General features: G+C 51.2%; 1 protein-coding gene across 3 annotated transcripts in view; it reads left to right on the forward strand.

Annotated features, from left to right (window-relative positions):
* The first annotated feature begins 3,705 nt into the window (after positions 1-3,705).
* The window catches only part of LOC145361989 (rho guanine nucleotide exchange factor 25-like), a 196,279-nt gene continuing 187,432 nt past the window's right edge, over positions 3,706-12,552 (forward strand). For 2 of the 3 annotated variants that reach the window (XM_080217994.1, XM_080217993.1), the window contains exon 1: positions 3,706-4,184. In XM_080217994.1, coding sequence (XP_080074120.1) covers positions 4,086-4,184 — 99 coding nt within the window. In that variant the 5' untranslated portion in view covers positions 3,706-4,085. The remainder of the gene's footprint in view (positions 4,185-12,552) is intronic. The other variant, XM_080217992.1, reaches the window with a different exon arrangement.

Raw genomic sequence — 12,552 nt, forward strand, 5'->3', positions numbered from 1 at the left:
CGCTGTATTTATATTATTTGTTACTGTCCCACACAAATATCCGAAACGGCGCACAGGCAGGGAACGATACACACCTCGCAAACTGGATTAAGGAACGGAACTCGCATTTTATTCGAGCCGTTCACATATTCAGAAAATCCCAGAGTGACTCAGGAGCCAATAGGTTACTTGTGAGGCGCAGTTAGTGTTGGTCTGCCGGCAAGGCTGGTAGCAATGTTGTGCAGAGCAGTGTCCCAGTGGTTCCGAAAGGAGTTATTAACATTGTGAGCTAGTTGATCACCTTTCTTTAAGACACAGCAGGAGATTCCACTCTCTGCTTTCATATTGCAGTGGGAGTGAACCTTTCCAACTGTGATGAAACATCCTCCTGGGGGTTTCATCACATGCCTTCCATAGAATCAGACAATCCCGACAGTGCAGAAAGAGGCCATTTGGCCCAACAGGTTATCAAAGCCAGGCCAGATCTTTGGACACTAAGGGGCAATTTACCATGGCCAATCCACCCTAACCTGCACATCTTTCGGACTGTGGGAGGAAACCAGAGCACCTGGAGGAAAGCCACGCAGACACGGAGGGAGTGTGCAAACTCCAGACAGACAGTGACCCTAACTGGGAATCGAACCAGGGTTCCTGGCGCTGTGAAGCAGCCATGTTAACCAGTGTGCCACCCCAAATGTGCACAGCACTAACACAGATCTGAATCGATGTTCTTCCATTGGGCAGAAATCTTGGAATTCCCTACCCATCACCACCACCATGCGGTTCGGGAGGGGGTCCTGACCCCACATTTGTGGGCAACTATTGATGGGCATAAAATGTGGCATTATCAAAATCACCCACAACGTGAATGAAATACAATATCTCAGAAACTATGACTGTAACACTATATTCTGAACCCTCTCCTTTTCTTCTCTATGAACGGTATGCTTTGTCTGGAGAGCGCACAAGAAACAATACTTTTCACTGCATCCCAATACATGTGACAATAATAAATCAAATCAAATCAAATCGCTCCATTAATGTCTCTGGCAGTTGGCCTGTCTTGGTAACATTCTTTAAAATACAAAAAGATTGAGAAGCTATTCCTCAGGCTAGGGTTTCAGCACACAGTTAACACAGTTCCTACAGTGTAGAAATGCCCTCTGACGTGATGCCTGCTGTCTCGGCAGGGGCAAAATGAATGGCATGGCTCAATTTAAAGCAGGTATGTAATGGTCAGTTCCTTCCCCAAACAAATGAAACCTTCACCTTAACATAACTCACAATCTCCCTTATCCGGTTAAAGAACGTATCTCCAGTGGGCTGTCTTGTAAATTAGCGGAAACATTATTACTGATTGATACATGTGCCAGGGAGACTCCCAATTCCCGTGGAGTGAGGGGGAGCTGCACTGTAGGGAGTCAGTGCTGAGGGAGTGCCGCACTGTCAGAGGGTCAGTGCTGAGGAAGTGCCGCACTGTCAGAGGGTCAGTGCTGAGGGAGTGCCGCACTATCAGAGGGTCAGTGCTGAGGAAGTGCCGCACTGTCAGAGGATCAGTGCTGAGGGAGTGCCGCACTGTCAGAGGGTCAGTACTGAGGGAGTGCCGCACTGTCAGAGGGTCAGTGCTGAGGAAGTGCCGCACTGTCAGAGGATCAGTGCTGAGGGAGTGCCGCACTGTCAGAGGGTCAGTGCTGAGGGAGTGCCGCACTGTCAGAGGGTCAGTACTGAGGGAGTGCCGCACTGTCAGAGGGTCAGCACTGAGGGAGTGCCGCACTGTCAGAGGGTCAGTACTGAGGGAGTGCCGCACTGTCAGAGGGTCAGTGCTGAGGGAGTGCCGCACTGTCAGAGGGTCAGTGCTGAGGGAGTGCCGCACTGTCAGAGGGTCAGTACTGAGGGAGTGCTACACTGTCAGGGGGTCAGTGCTGAGGGAGTGCTGCACTGTCAGAGGGTCAGTATTGAGGGAGTGCCTCACTGTCAGAGGGTCAGTACTGAGGGAGTGCCGCACTGTCAGAGGGTCAGTGCTGAGGGAGTGCCGCACTGTCAGAGGGTCAGTACTGAGGGAGTGCCGCACTGTCAGAGGGTCAGTATTGAGGGAGTGCCTCACTGTCAGAGGGTCAGTACTGAGGGAGTGCCGCACTGTCAGAGGGTCAGTACTGAGGGAGTGCCGCACTGTCAGAGGGTCAGTGCTGAGGGAGTGCTACACTGTCAGAGGGTCAGTACTGAGGGAGTGCCGCACTGTCAGAGGGTCAGTGCTGAGGGAGTGCCGCACTGTCAGAGGGTCAGTATTGAGGGAGTGCCGCACTGTCAGAGGGTCAGTAATCAAGGAAAATCACACTTCTGAGCTGTTTTCTTTTATATGCGAGCTTAAACAACTGCTCCAGCCATGTCTGTTCAACTGGATGTGAACAATCCCATGACATGTTTTGAAGAGCAGGGAGGAAAACTCCTGGGTATCTTGGGGCCAAAAGACAGATAATCTGGTCATTATGGCATGGCCAGTTATGGGATCTTGCTGTGCACAAATTGGCTGCTGTGTTTCCTACATTGCAACAGTGACTGCATGTCAGGGGAGAAAGAAGTATTTAATTGGCTATCAGACGCTTCGAGACATCCATTGCTACAATATATGTCAGTTTTTATCTGTCAGGTTACCTGCCACCTATTGTATGTGGCTGTAAAAGGCTTCATGAGCAAGAAATATGTAATTGTTCCGGCTTCTGTAAACATGTCCTCCTGAGATTTGCAATGTCAGATACCTCACGAGATTGGCTTTGTCTCAGCCCAGTCCATCATTCAAACCAGCCTCCCGTCCGTTGACTCCGTCTACACTTCCCACTGCCTCGGAAAAGCAGCCAGTATAATTAAGAATCCCACACACCCCGGACATTCTCTCTTCCACCTTCTTCCGTCAGGAAAAAGGTACAAAAGTCTGAGGTCACGTACCGACCGACTCAAGAACAGCTTCTTCCCTGCTGCTGTCAGACTTTTGAATGGACCTACCATATATTAAGTTGATCTTTCTCTACCCCCTAGCTATGACTGTAACACTACATTCTGCAGCCTCTCCTTTCCTTCTCCCCTATGTACTCTATGAATGGTATGCTTTGTCCGTATAGTGCGCAAGAAACAATACTTTTCACTGTATCCCAATACGTGACAATAATAAATCAAATCAAATATTAAGCTGATCTTTCTCTGCACTCTATCTGTAACTGTAACACTATATTCTGCACCCTCTCCTTCCCTTCTTCTCTATTTACTCTATGAACAGTATGCTTTGCCTGTATAGCACGCAAAAAACAATACATTTCACTGTATCTCAATACATGTGACAATAATAAATCAAATATTAAGTTGATCTTTCTCTATACCCTAGCTATGACTGTAACACTATATTCTGCACTCTGCTTTCCTTCTCCCCTATGTACTCTATGAACGGTATGCTTTGTCCGTATAGTGCGTAAGAAACAATACTTTTCACTGTATCCCAATACATGTGACAATAATAAATCAAATATTAAGCTGATATTTCTCCACAGCCTGGCTATGACTGTAACACTACATTCTAAACCTACTCCTTTCCTTGTGACAATAATAAATCAATTTAAAATCTGTTTTTGGCTCTGAGGAGCTGTATGTTGCGAGGGGTAGATGCAGAGTTACGGTAGGTTACTCACACACACATATGGCTCTTGTCAAAGCTCAGCGCACACATACATGGGAAAGAGGTTGCAAGCATACAGTCCCAGGACCAGGGTGATTCACAATTTTCTTTTTTTTTGCTGGAGGGAGCAAACATCCCAGTCCACATCCACCCTTCCTACAACTGGCCAGAAGAAGGACTTGCAGAGGATTAAAGAGAGCCTGGAACTTGGATTTGAGAGCATCTCTGCTGCCTTTCTGGGGCTTATTTGCTCACTGGAATGTTCCTGGTCACTGGGCTGCCGGACTAAGAGATTTCCAGGGATTCCTGCCCTACTGGCAGACTGAAATCCCCATCCAAGTTGCAAAGCCCGAAGTATCCCGAAACAAGGAGTCCTGCTCCCCAGCCCGTCCAGCGCCCCACTGGGACAGTCAGCCTCACAGCGACCCTCCTTACCCGGCTGATGAAAGCCCCTCAGCGGAGCCCTGGCCGGGCAGAGCAGATGCTTGGAGCCATGGCTGATATCTTGACCTCTTTTGCTCTGCCCAGCAGCCAGCAGTGGGTAGGTGACAATCCATTTAAATCACCCCGCAGCTCTGTCCTCCTCTCTGTCTGTCTGTCTCAGACCCTCTCCTGGCTCTACCCCGCCTACAATTTCCCCAACAGTTCCGAGGAAGGGCGATTTCACGGTTGCCAACCCTCCCGGATTGCCCTGGAGGGCTCCTGGAATTAAAGGGACTTCCCCCCACCCCCCCCCCCCCATTTACTCCTCTGTCCCCAACCCTCACTCTCCCCCTATTCCCCACCCCCACTCTCTCCCCACCCCCTCTGTCCCCAAACCCCACTCTCCCCCTATTCCCCACCCCCACTCTCCCCCTATTCCCCGCCCCCACTCTCTCCCTATTCCCCACCCCCACTCTCTCCCTATTCCCCACCCCCACTCTCCCCCTATTCCCCGCCCCCACTCTCCCCCTATTCCCCACCCCCACTCTCCCCCTATTCCCCGCCCCCACTCTCTCCCTATTCCCCACCCCCACTCTCCCCCTATTCCCCGCCCCCACTCTCCCCACCCCCTCTATCCCCCACCCCCTCTATCCCCAACCCTCACTCTCCCCCAACCCTCACTCTCCCCCAACCCTCACTCTCCCCCAACCCCCACTCTCTCCCTATTCCCCACTCCCACTCTCTCCTCATTCCCCACTCCCACTCTCTCCCCACCCCCTCTATCCCCAACCCTCACTCTCCCCCATTCCCCACCCCCACTCTCCCCCTATTCCCCACCCCCACTCTCCCCCTATTCCCCACCCCCACTCTCCCCCTATTCCCCACCCCCACTCCCCCCCACCCCCCCATTTACACCTCTATCCCAACCCCCACTCTCCCCCAACCCCCAGTCTCCCCCTATTCCCCACTCCCACTCTCTCCCCCCACTCCTTCTATCCCCAACCCCCACTCTCCCCCTATTCCCCACTCCCACTCTCTCCCCCCACTCCTTCTATCCCCAACCCCCACTCTCCCCCTATTCCCCACTCCCACTCTCTCCCCCACCCCATCTATTCCCAACCCCCACTCTCCCCCAACCCCCACTCTCCCCCAACCCCCACTCTCCCCCAACCCCCACTATCCCCCAACCCCCACTCTCCACCCATTCCCCACTCTCTCCCCATTCCCCACTCCCACTCTCTCCCCCACCCCTCTACCCCCAACCCTCTACCCCCAACCCCCACTCTCCCCATTCACTACTCTCCCCCACTCTTTCCCCGCTCCCACTCTCTCCCCGCTCCCACTCTCTCCCCCACCTCCCTCTACCCCAAACCCCCACTCTACCCCTCTCTTCCCTACTCAACCCCCAACACCACTTCCTCCCCACCCCCCACTCTCCCCCCATCCTCGCTCTCCCCCATCCTCACTCTCCCCCAGCCCAACTCTTCCCCCAGCCCAACTCTTCCCCCAGCCCAACTCTTCCCCCAGCCCAACTCTCCCCCCAGCCCAACTCTTCCCCCAGCCCAACTCTTCCCCCAGCCCAACTCTCCCCCCAGCCCAACTCTTCCCCCAGCCCAACTCTTCCCCCAGCCCAACTCTTCCCCCAGCCCAACTCTTCCCCCAGCCCAACTCTTCCTCCAGCCCAACTCTCCCCCACCCCAACTCTTCCTCCAGCCCAACTCTCCCCCACCCCAACTCTTCCTCCAGCCCAACTCTTCCCCCAGCCCAACTCTTCCCCCAGCCCAACTCTTCCCCCAGCCCAACTCTTCCCCACCCCCACTCTCCCCTATCTCACTCTCTCCCATCCTCACGCTCCCTCCATCCTTCTCTGCCCCCATTCCCACTCTCCCCCACCCCCACTCTCCCCGCACCCCCACTCTTTCCCCATCCTCGCTCTCCCCAACCCCCAGTCTTCCCCACCACCACTCTCCCCCATCCTCACTTCCCCCCACCCCCATTCTCCCTCCACCCCCACTCTCCCCCACCCTCACTCTCTGCCATTCTTTACTCTCCCCCACTCTTTCCCCACCCCCACTCTCCCTCCATCCTCACTCTCCTGCCACCCCCACTCTCCCCCCATCCTCACTCCCCCCACCCTTCCCCCACCCTCACTCTCCCTCATCCTCACTCTCCCCCATCCTCACTCTCTCCCATCTTCACTCTCTCCCGTCCTCACTCTCTCCCGTCCTCACTCTTCCCCGTCCTCACTCTTCCCCGTCCTCACTCTCCCCCGTCCTCACTCTCCCCCGTCCTCACTCTCCCCCGTCCTCACTCTCCCCCGTCCTCACTCTTCCCCGTCCTCACTCTTCCCCGTCCTCACTCTCCCCCGTCCTCACTCTCCCCCGTCCTCACTCTCCCCCCCATCCTCACTCTCCCCCCGTCCTCACTCTCCCCCCGTCCTCACTCTCCCCCCGACCTCACTCTCCCCCCGTCCTCACTCTCCCCCCGTCCTCACTCTCCCCCCGTCCTCACTCTCCGCCATTCCCACTGTACCTCTTCTCCCACCCCCATTCTCCCCCCACCATCACTCTCCTCCTCTCTCACCCCATTCCCCTACATCCCCGCTCAGCCCTGACCCCCCCACACACCCACTCTCCCCCCACACCAGCCAGTCCCCCCGCTCTCCCCCCTCCCCTCCAACCCCTCTCCACTCCCCACTCCACTCTCCCCCCACTCTCCCCCACCCTCCACTCTTCCCCACCCCCACTCTCCCCCATCCCCACAACTACCCCACACCCTTGCACCTCCCCTCACACTCCCAGTCTTACCCCAGCTCATCCTCACTTTACTCAAAAACTTATTACTAATAATAAGGGGGAAGTGATACATTGGTTAATTCAGGTGGCACAGTGGTTAGCACTGCTGCCTCACAGCACCAGAGACCCGGGTTCAATTCCCGACTTGGGTCACTGTCTGCGTGAAGTTTGCATGTTCGCCCCGTGTCTGCGTGGGTTTCCTCCGGGTGCTCTGGTTTCCTCCCACAGTCCAAAGATGTGTAGGTTAGGGTGGATTGGCCGTGCTAAATTGTCCCTTAGTGTCCCAAAGATGTGTAGGTTAGGGTGGATTGGCCATGCTAAATTGTCCCTTAGTGTCCAAAGATGTGCAGGTTAGGGTGGATTGGACGTGCTAAATTGCCCCTTAGTGTCCAAAGATGTGTAGGTTAGGGTGGATTGGACGTGCTAAATTGTCCCTTAGTGTCCAAAGATGTGCAGGTTAGGGTGGATTGGACGTGCTAAATTGCCCCTTAGTGTCCAAAGATGTGTAGGTTAGGGTGGATTGGACGTGCTAAATTGTCCCTTAGTGTCCAAAGATGTGTAGGTTAGGGTGGATTGGACGTGCTAAATTGTCCCTTAGTGTCCAAAGATGTGTAGGTTAGGGTGGATTGGACGTGCTAAATTGTCCCTTAGTGTCCAAAGATGTGTAGGTTAGGTGGATTAGTGGGGTAAATATGGGGTTATGGCCTCAGTAAGATGCTCTGTTGGAGAATCGGTGCAGACTCAATGGGCCGAATGGCCTCTTCCTGCACTGTAGGGATTCTGTGATAATCTGTTTGCTGTGATGTTGGTTGAGGAATGAATATTGGCTAGATATCGGGGAGAAGGCCTCCCCTGTCTCCTCCAGGAGGGCAGACTGGGGCCTCGCTTTTAGCCTGTCGCTGCGATAGTGCAGCACTCCCTTCGTAGGGTTCGACTGGAATCATCAGCCAAGGTGAGGGGCTCAAGTCGCTGGATTTGAACCCAATGATCCACTGGCTCAGAGAGCGAGAATGGATCAGTGACTCACTCAGCAATGATGAGGGGCTAACGGGGATTAGAGAGGAACTTGGAGAGCTGGCTGTTTCTCGCTTTGGGCCTGTTCCCTAGCCTGTGCCTTTGCTCTAGAAGAAGATGGAATCACAGAGAGTGCATTGTGAGAAATCGTGGGCAATCAGCCCATGTGTTTCCAGCCGTTTCAAATAATTTTGATTCTTCATATTACATTCCCTGAGAATGCAACTCCCTCCAGGCAGTGCGGACTCACAGGAATGGCTAATCAGTGCGTAGTTTACACTGAGTGCTTCCAAAACAAAACTACAAAGCTTTTGGATGGTGCAGCGGTTGAACACATTGTTCACCCCTCTGGCCAGCTAGTGTGGGATTGAAGTCGGAAGAAGAACAAGGAAGACAGTCTTTTACTTCAATAGCCCCCTTCATGAATGCCGAGTATCCCATAGCGGATATCCTGTTTCCGAAACACAAGGTAACATAGCAGCCAATTTCTGCACAGCAAGCTCCCGCAAGCAAGGTGACAGTGATCAGGTAAAACAGCAACTCCCATGGGGTATCGCTGAGGATAATTCACATTGAGCCTAAAACACTCTACAATCTAAAGGCAGGCCAGTGTTTCGGAGGCGGGGAGGGGAGGGGAGGAGGGTGGTGAGGGAGCATGGTGATGGAGTGTGCGGTGGTCATAGAATCCTGACAGAGCAGAAGGAGGCCATTCTGCCCATCGAGGCTGCACCGACTCTCTGACAGAGCATCTCACCCAGGCCCTAACCCTGGAAGCCCACACATTTACCCCGCTAATCCTCCTAACCTGCATATCTTTGGACACCAAGGGGCAATTTAGCATGGCTTATCCTCCTAATCTACACATCTTTGGACACCAAGGGGCAATTTAGCATGGCTTATCCTCCTAACCTACACATCTTTGGACACTAAAGGGCAATTTAGCATGGCCAATCCACCCTAACCTACACATCTTTGGACACTAAGGGGCAATTAATTTAGCACGTCCAATCCACCCTAACCTACACATCTTTGGACACTGAGAGACGATTTAGCATAGCAAATCCACCTAATCCACACATCTTCGGACACTTAAGGGGCAATTTAGCATGGCCAATCCACCCTAACCTGCATATCTTTGGACACTGAGGGGCAATTAATTTAGCACAGCCAATCCACCCTAGAAAAAGTATGTCTTTCGGGCTGTGGGAGGAAAGTGGAGCACTCAGAGGAAACCTGCGCAGACACAGGGAGAACATGCAAACTCCACACAGACAGTCACCCAAGCCGGGAATCAAACTCAGGGTCCCTGGTGCTGTGAGGCAGCAGTGCTAACCCACTGTGGTGGTGGGAGTTTTCTTGGTGGGGGGGTCGCTCCAGTGGGAAGGGGTGCAATGCCTCTTGTGGAGTTGCCGGTTGGACATCTCGGGGAGATCAGGATTAATGGTTAAATCTCCTTGTGTTTGCCAGCCAGAGGCTTTCCAAGATAAACAAGGTGCCACAGGAGAAAACATGACTTGTCTCTGCTTTTAGGGTCTGAGAAATGTTTTGCAAGAAAATAAGTAACTGGAAAGGCATGAAGCACAGATGGTGGAAATATCTGTCTAACGGCTGTTGTAATAAGTATAGACAGAGGGACTCATTCACTATCATATAGATAGATAACCGTCAGTACTCTGACACTTCGAAGGATTCAACAGGAATCTGGAACAATTGTTCAAGAAACATCGAAAGAGGGTTTTTATTCTTTCATGGAATGTGGGCATCCCTGGTTCGGCCAGGATTTATTGCCCATCCCTAATTGCCCCTTGAAACTGGGGTGATGAGCTGTCCTCTTGAACCTCTGCCGTCCCTGAGGTGTAGGTACATTGTCTGGACCTTTAAGACATGATTAGCTGTAAAGAATCACATTTCCAATCATTATTCTGTAAATTGAGTTTGTGTCTTTATATGCCCTGTTTGTGAACAGAATTCCCACTCACCTGACGAAGGGGCAGAGCTCCAAAAGGCTTTTGCTACCAAATAAACCTGTTGGACTTTAACCTGGTGTTGTGAGACTTCCTACAGTGTAGGTACACCCACAGTGCTGTTAGGGAGGGAGTTCCAGGATTGTTATTGGACATCAGTCAGTCCACGTGGTGTAGGTACACCCACAGTTCTGTTAGGGAGGGAGTTCCAGGATTGTTATTGGACATCAGTCAGTCCGTGTGGTGTAGGTACACCCACAGTGCTGTTAGGGAGGGAGTTCCAGGATTGTTATTGGACATCAGTCAGTCCGTGTGGTGTAGGTACACCCACAGTGCTGTTAGGGAGGGAGTTCCAGGATTGTTATTGGACAATCCACCTATTGGACGGGAACATTCCACCCATAGTCTCAGTCATACTCAAGACAGGGAGTTGGTTTAGCTCGGTTAGCTGGTTAGCGGCGCAAACAGCGTGGGTTCAACTCCTGTATCGGCTGAAGTTATTCAAGATAGCACCGGAGCGAGGTGACTTCTTGCAAGCTGTGCCCAGCATAACTTTGAATTCTATCTTTTACTCTCGTTCTAAGCTTCTAAAAGTTGATTCTAACTCTTTTAAACTGTCTAACAATGCTTTAACCCAGTGTCTTACAGATTTGGTGCATTAAGCTGATCTTTCTCTACACCCTAGCTATGATTGTAACTCTATATTCTGCACCCTCTCCTTTCCTTCTCCCCTATGTACTCTATGAATGGTATGCTTTGTCTGTATAGTGTGCAAGAAACAATACTTTTCACTGTATCCCAATACATGTGACAATAATAAATCAAATCAAATATTAAGCTGATCTTTCTCTACACTCTAGCTATGACTGTAACACTACATTCTGCATTCTCTCCTGTGTACTCTGTGAACAGTATGCTTTGTCTGTATAGCATGCAAGAAACAATACTTTTCACTGTATCCCAATACATGAGACAATAATAAATCAAGTATTAAGCTGATCTTTCTCTACACCCTATCTGTGACTGTAACACTACATTCTACACCCTCTCCTTTCCTTCTCCCCTATGTACTCTATGAACGGTATGCTTTGTCGGTTCAGCGTGTAAGAAACAACACTTTTCACTGTATCCCAATGCACGTGAGAATAATAAATCAAATCAATCTTGCCCCTGGGATGTGGTGATCCTTGGGTTAAATAACCACCAGTCAACTCTTCCCTCTCAAAGGCGAGAGCAGCCTATGGTCACCTGTGACTATGTCCCCTTTACCTTTAATATTCAAGCCCAATCCCATGCACCTTTCATCATGATACGCAGTAAATAACAAAGTGGATCAGGAGAAGCAAAGTTGCTTTTTGGTTCCATGTGACATTCTGGAGTTTGGTTGTCCTTGATCCTAGAAGTATGATTTGGAACTTCAGTAGACAGTTCTTCTCTTGGAACTAACTCTGCAACATTCTCATGTACACACAATCATCAGGCAACAAAGTCTCCTGCAGTAATATTCACAACACTGGGGGTTAAAGGAAGCTGGTACCTCTGGAGATGATTGTGAGAAATCAGTTTGAGATGACAACTATTGGGTGTTGCCAAACTAGTTCATCATCACTTTCAACCGTGTAAGAAATTGGACCTGTTTTTGCTGAAACTGTGGCTGGTACCCATATCACACTCGTGGCATAATGACGCACCAACACTCGATTTCCTTGTTGAAATGAGTGTTGTTTTGCCCTCACTTCCCATCAAGCAACTTAAGATTGTTGTTGACGCTCTACAAAATCTGATGTTTCTGGAGGTAACAACAAATCAAACGTAGTTCTCAGCTTTCTCTTTAAGAGTAGCAATGCAGGGGAACTTTGGGTCCAAAGATGTGTAGGTTAGGGTGGATTGGCCATGCTAAATTGCCCCTTAGTATCCAAAGATGTGCAGGTTAGGTGGATTGGCCATGCTAAATTACCCCTTAGTGTCCAAAGATGTGCGGGTTAGGGGGATTGGCCATGGTAAATTGTCCCTTAGTGTCCAAAGATGTGTAGGTTAGGTGGATTGGCCATGCTAAATTACCCCTTAGTGTCCAAAGATGTGCGGGTTAGGCGGATTGGCCATGTTAAATTGCCCCTTAGTATCCAAAGATGTGTAGGTTATGTAGCCTGTCTGTGCTAAATTGCCCCCTTACTGTCAGGGGGATTCTCAGGATGAATAAGTGGGGTTACAGAGATAGAGCCTGGGTAGTATTGTTGTGGGTGCAGGCTCGATGGGCCAAGTGGCCTCCTTCTGCACTGTTGGGGTTCTATGATTGTGTCCGATGTGAATAATGGAGCGTAATAACAGGGTGACGATACATTTTGATACCAATCGCAGCCAATACCAATCATGACCAAGGATGTCCACGTGTTGTACAGAGTGTTGGTGAGGCCACAGCTGGAGTACTGGATGCAGTTCTGGTCACCTCACTATGGGAAGGATGTGATTACACTAGAGGGGAAACAGAGGAGATTCACAGGATGCTCCCTGGGATGGAGTATTTGAGCTATAAGGAGAGAATGGATAGGCTTGGATTGTTTTCTCTGAGGGGGGAACAGGATTGAGGTGTATAAGATTAGGAGGGGTGTGGACAGGGTGAGTCGGGAGCAGCTGTTCCCCTTGGTCGAGGGATCAATCACAAGGGGGGTACAGAGTAACACGACGGCACAGTGGGTTAGCACTACTGCCTCAC

This window comes from Carcharhinus amblyrhynchos, chromosome X (assembly GCF_965287045.1).
Source record: "Carcharhinus amblyrhynchos chromosome X, sCarAmb.v2.hapA, whole genome shotgun sequence".
Classification (NCBI taxonomy): Eukaryota; Metazoa; Chordata; class Chondrichthyes; order Carcharhiniformes; family Carcharhinidae; genus Carcharhinus; species Carcharhinus amblyrhynchos.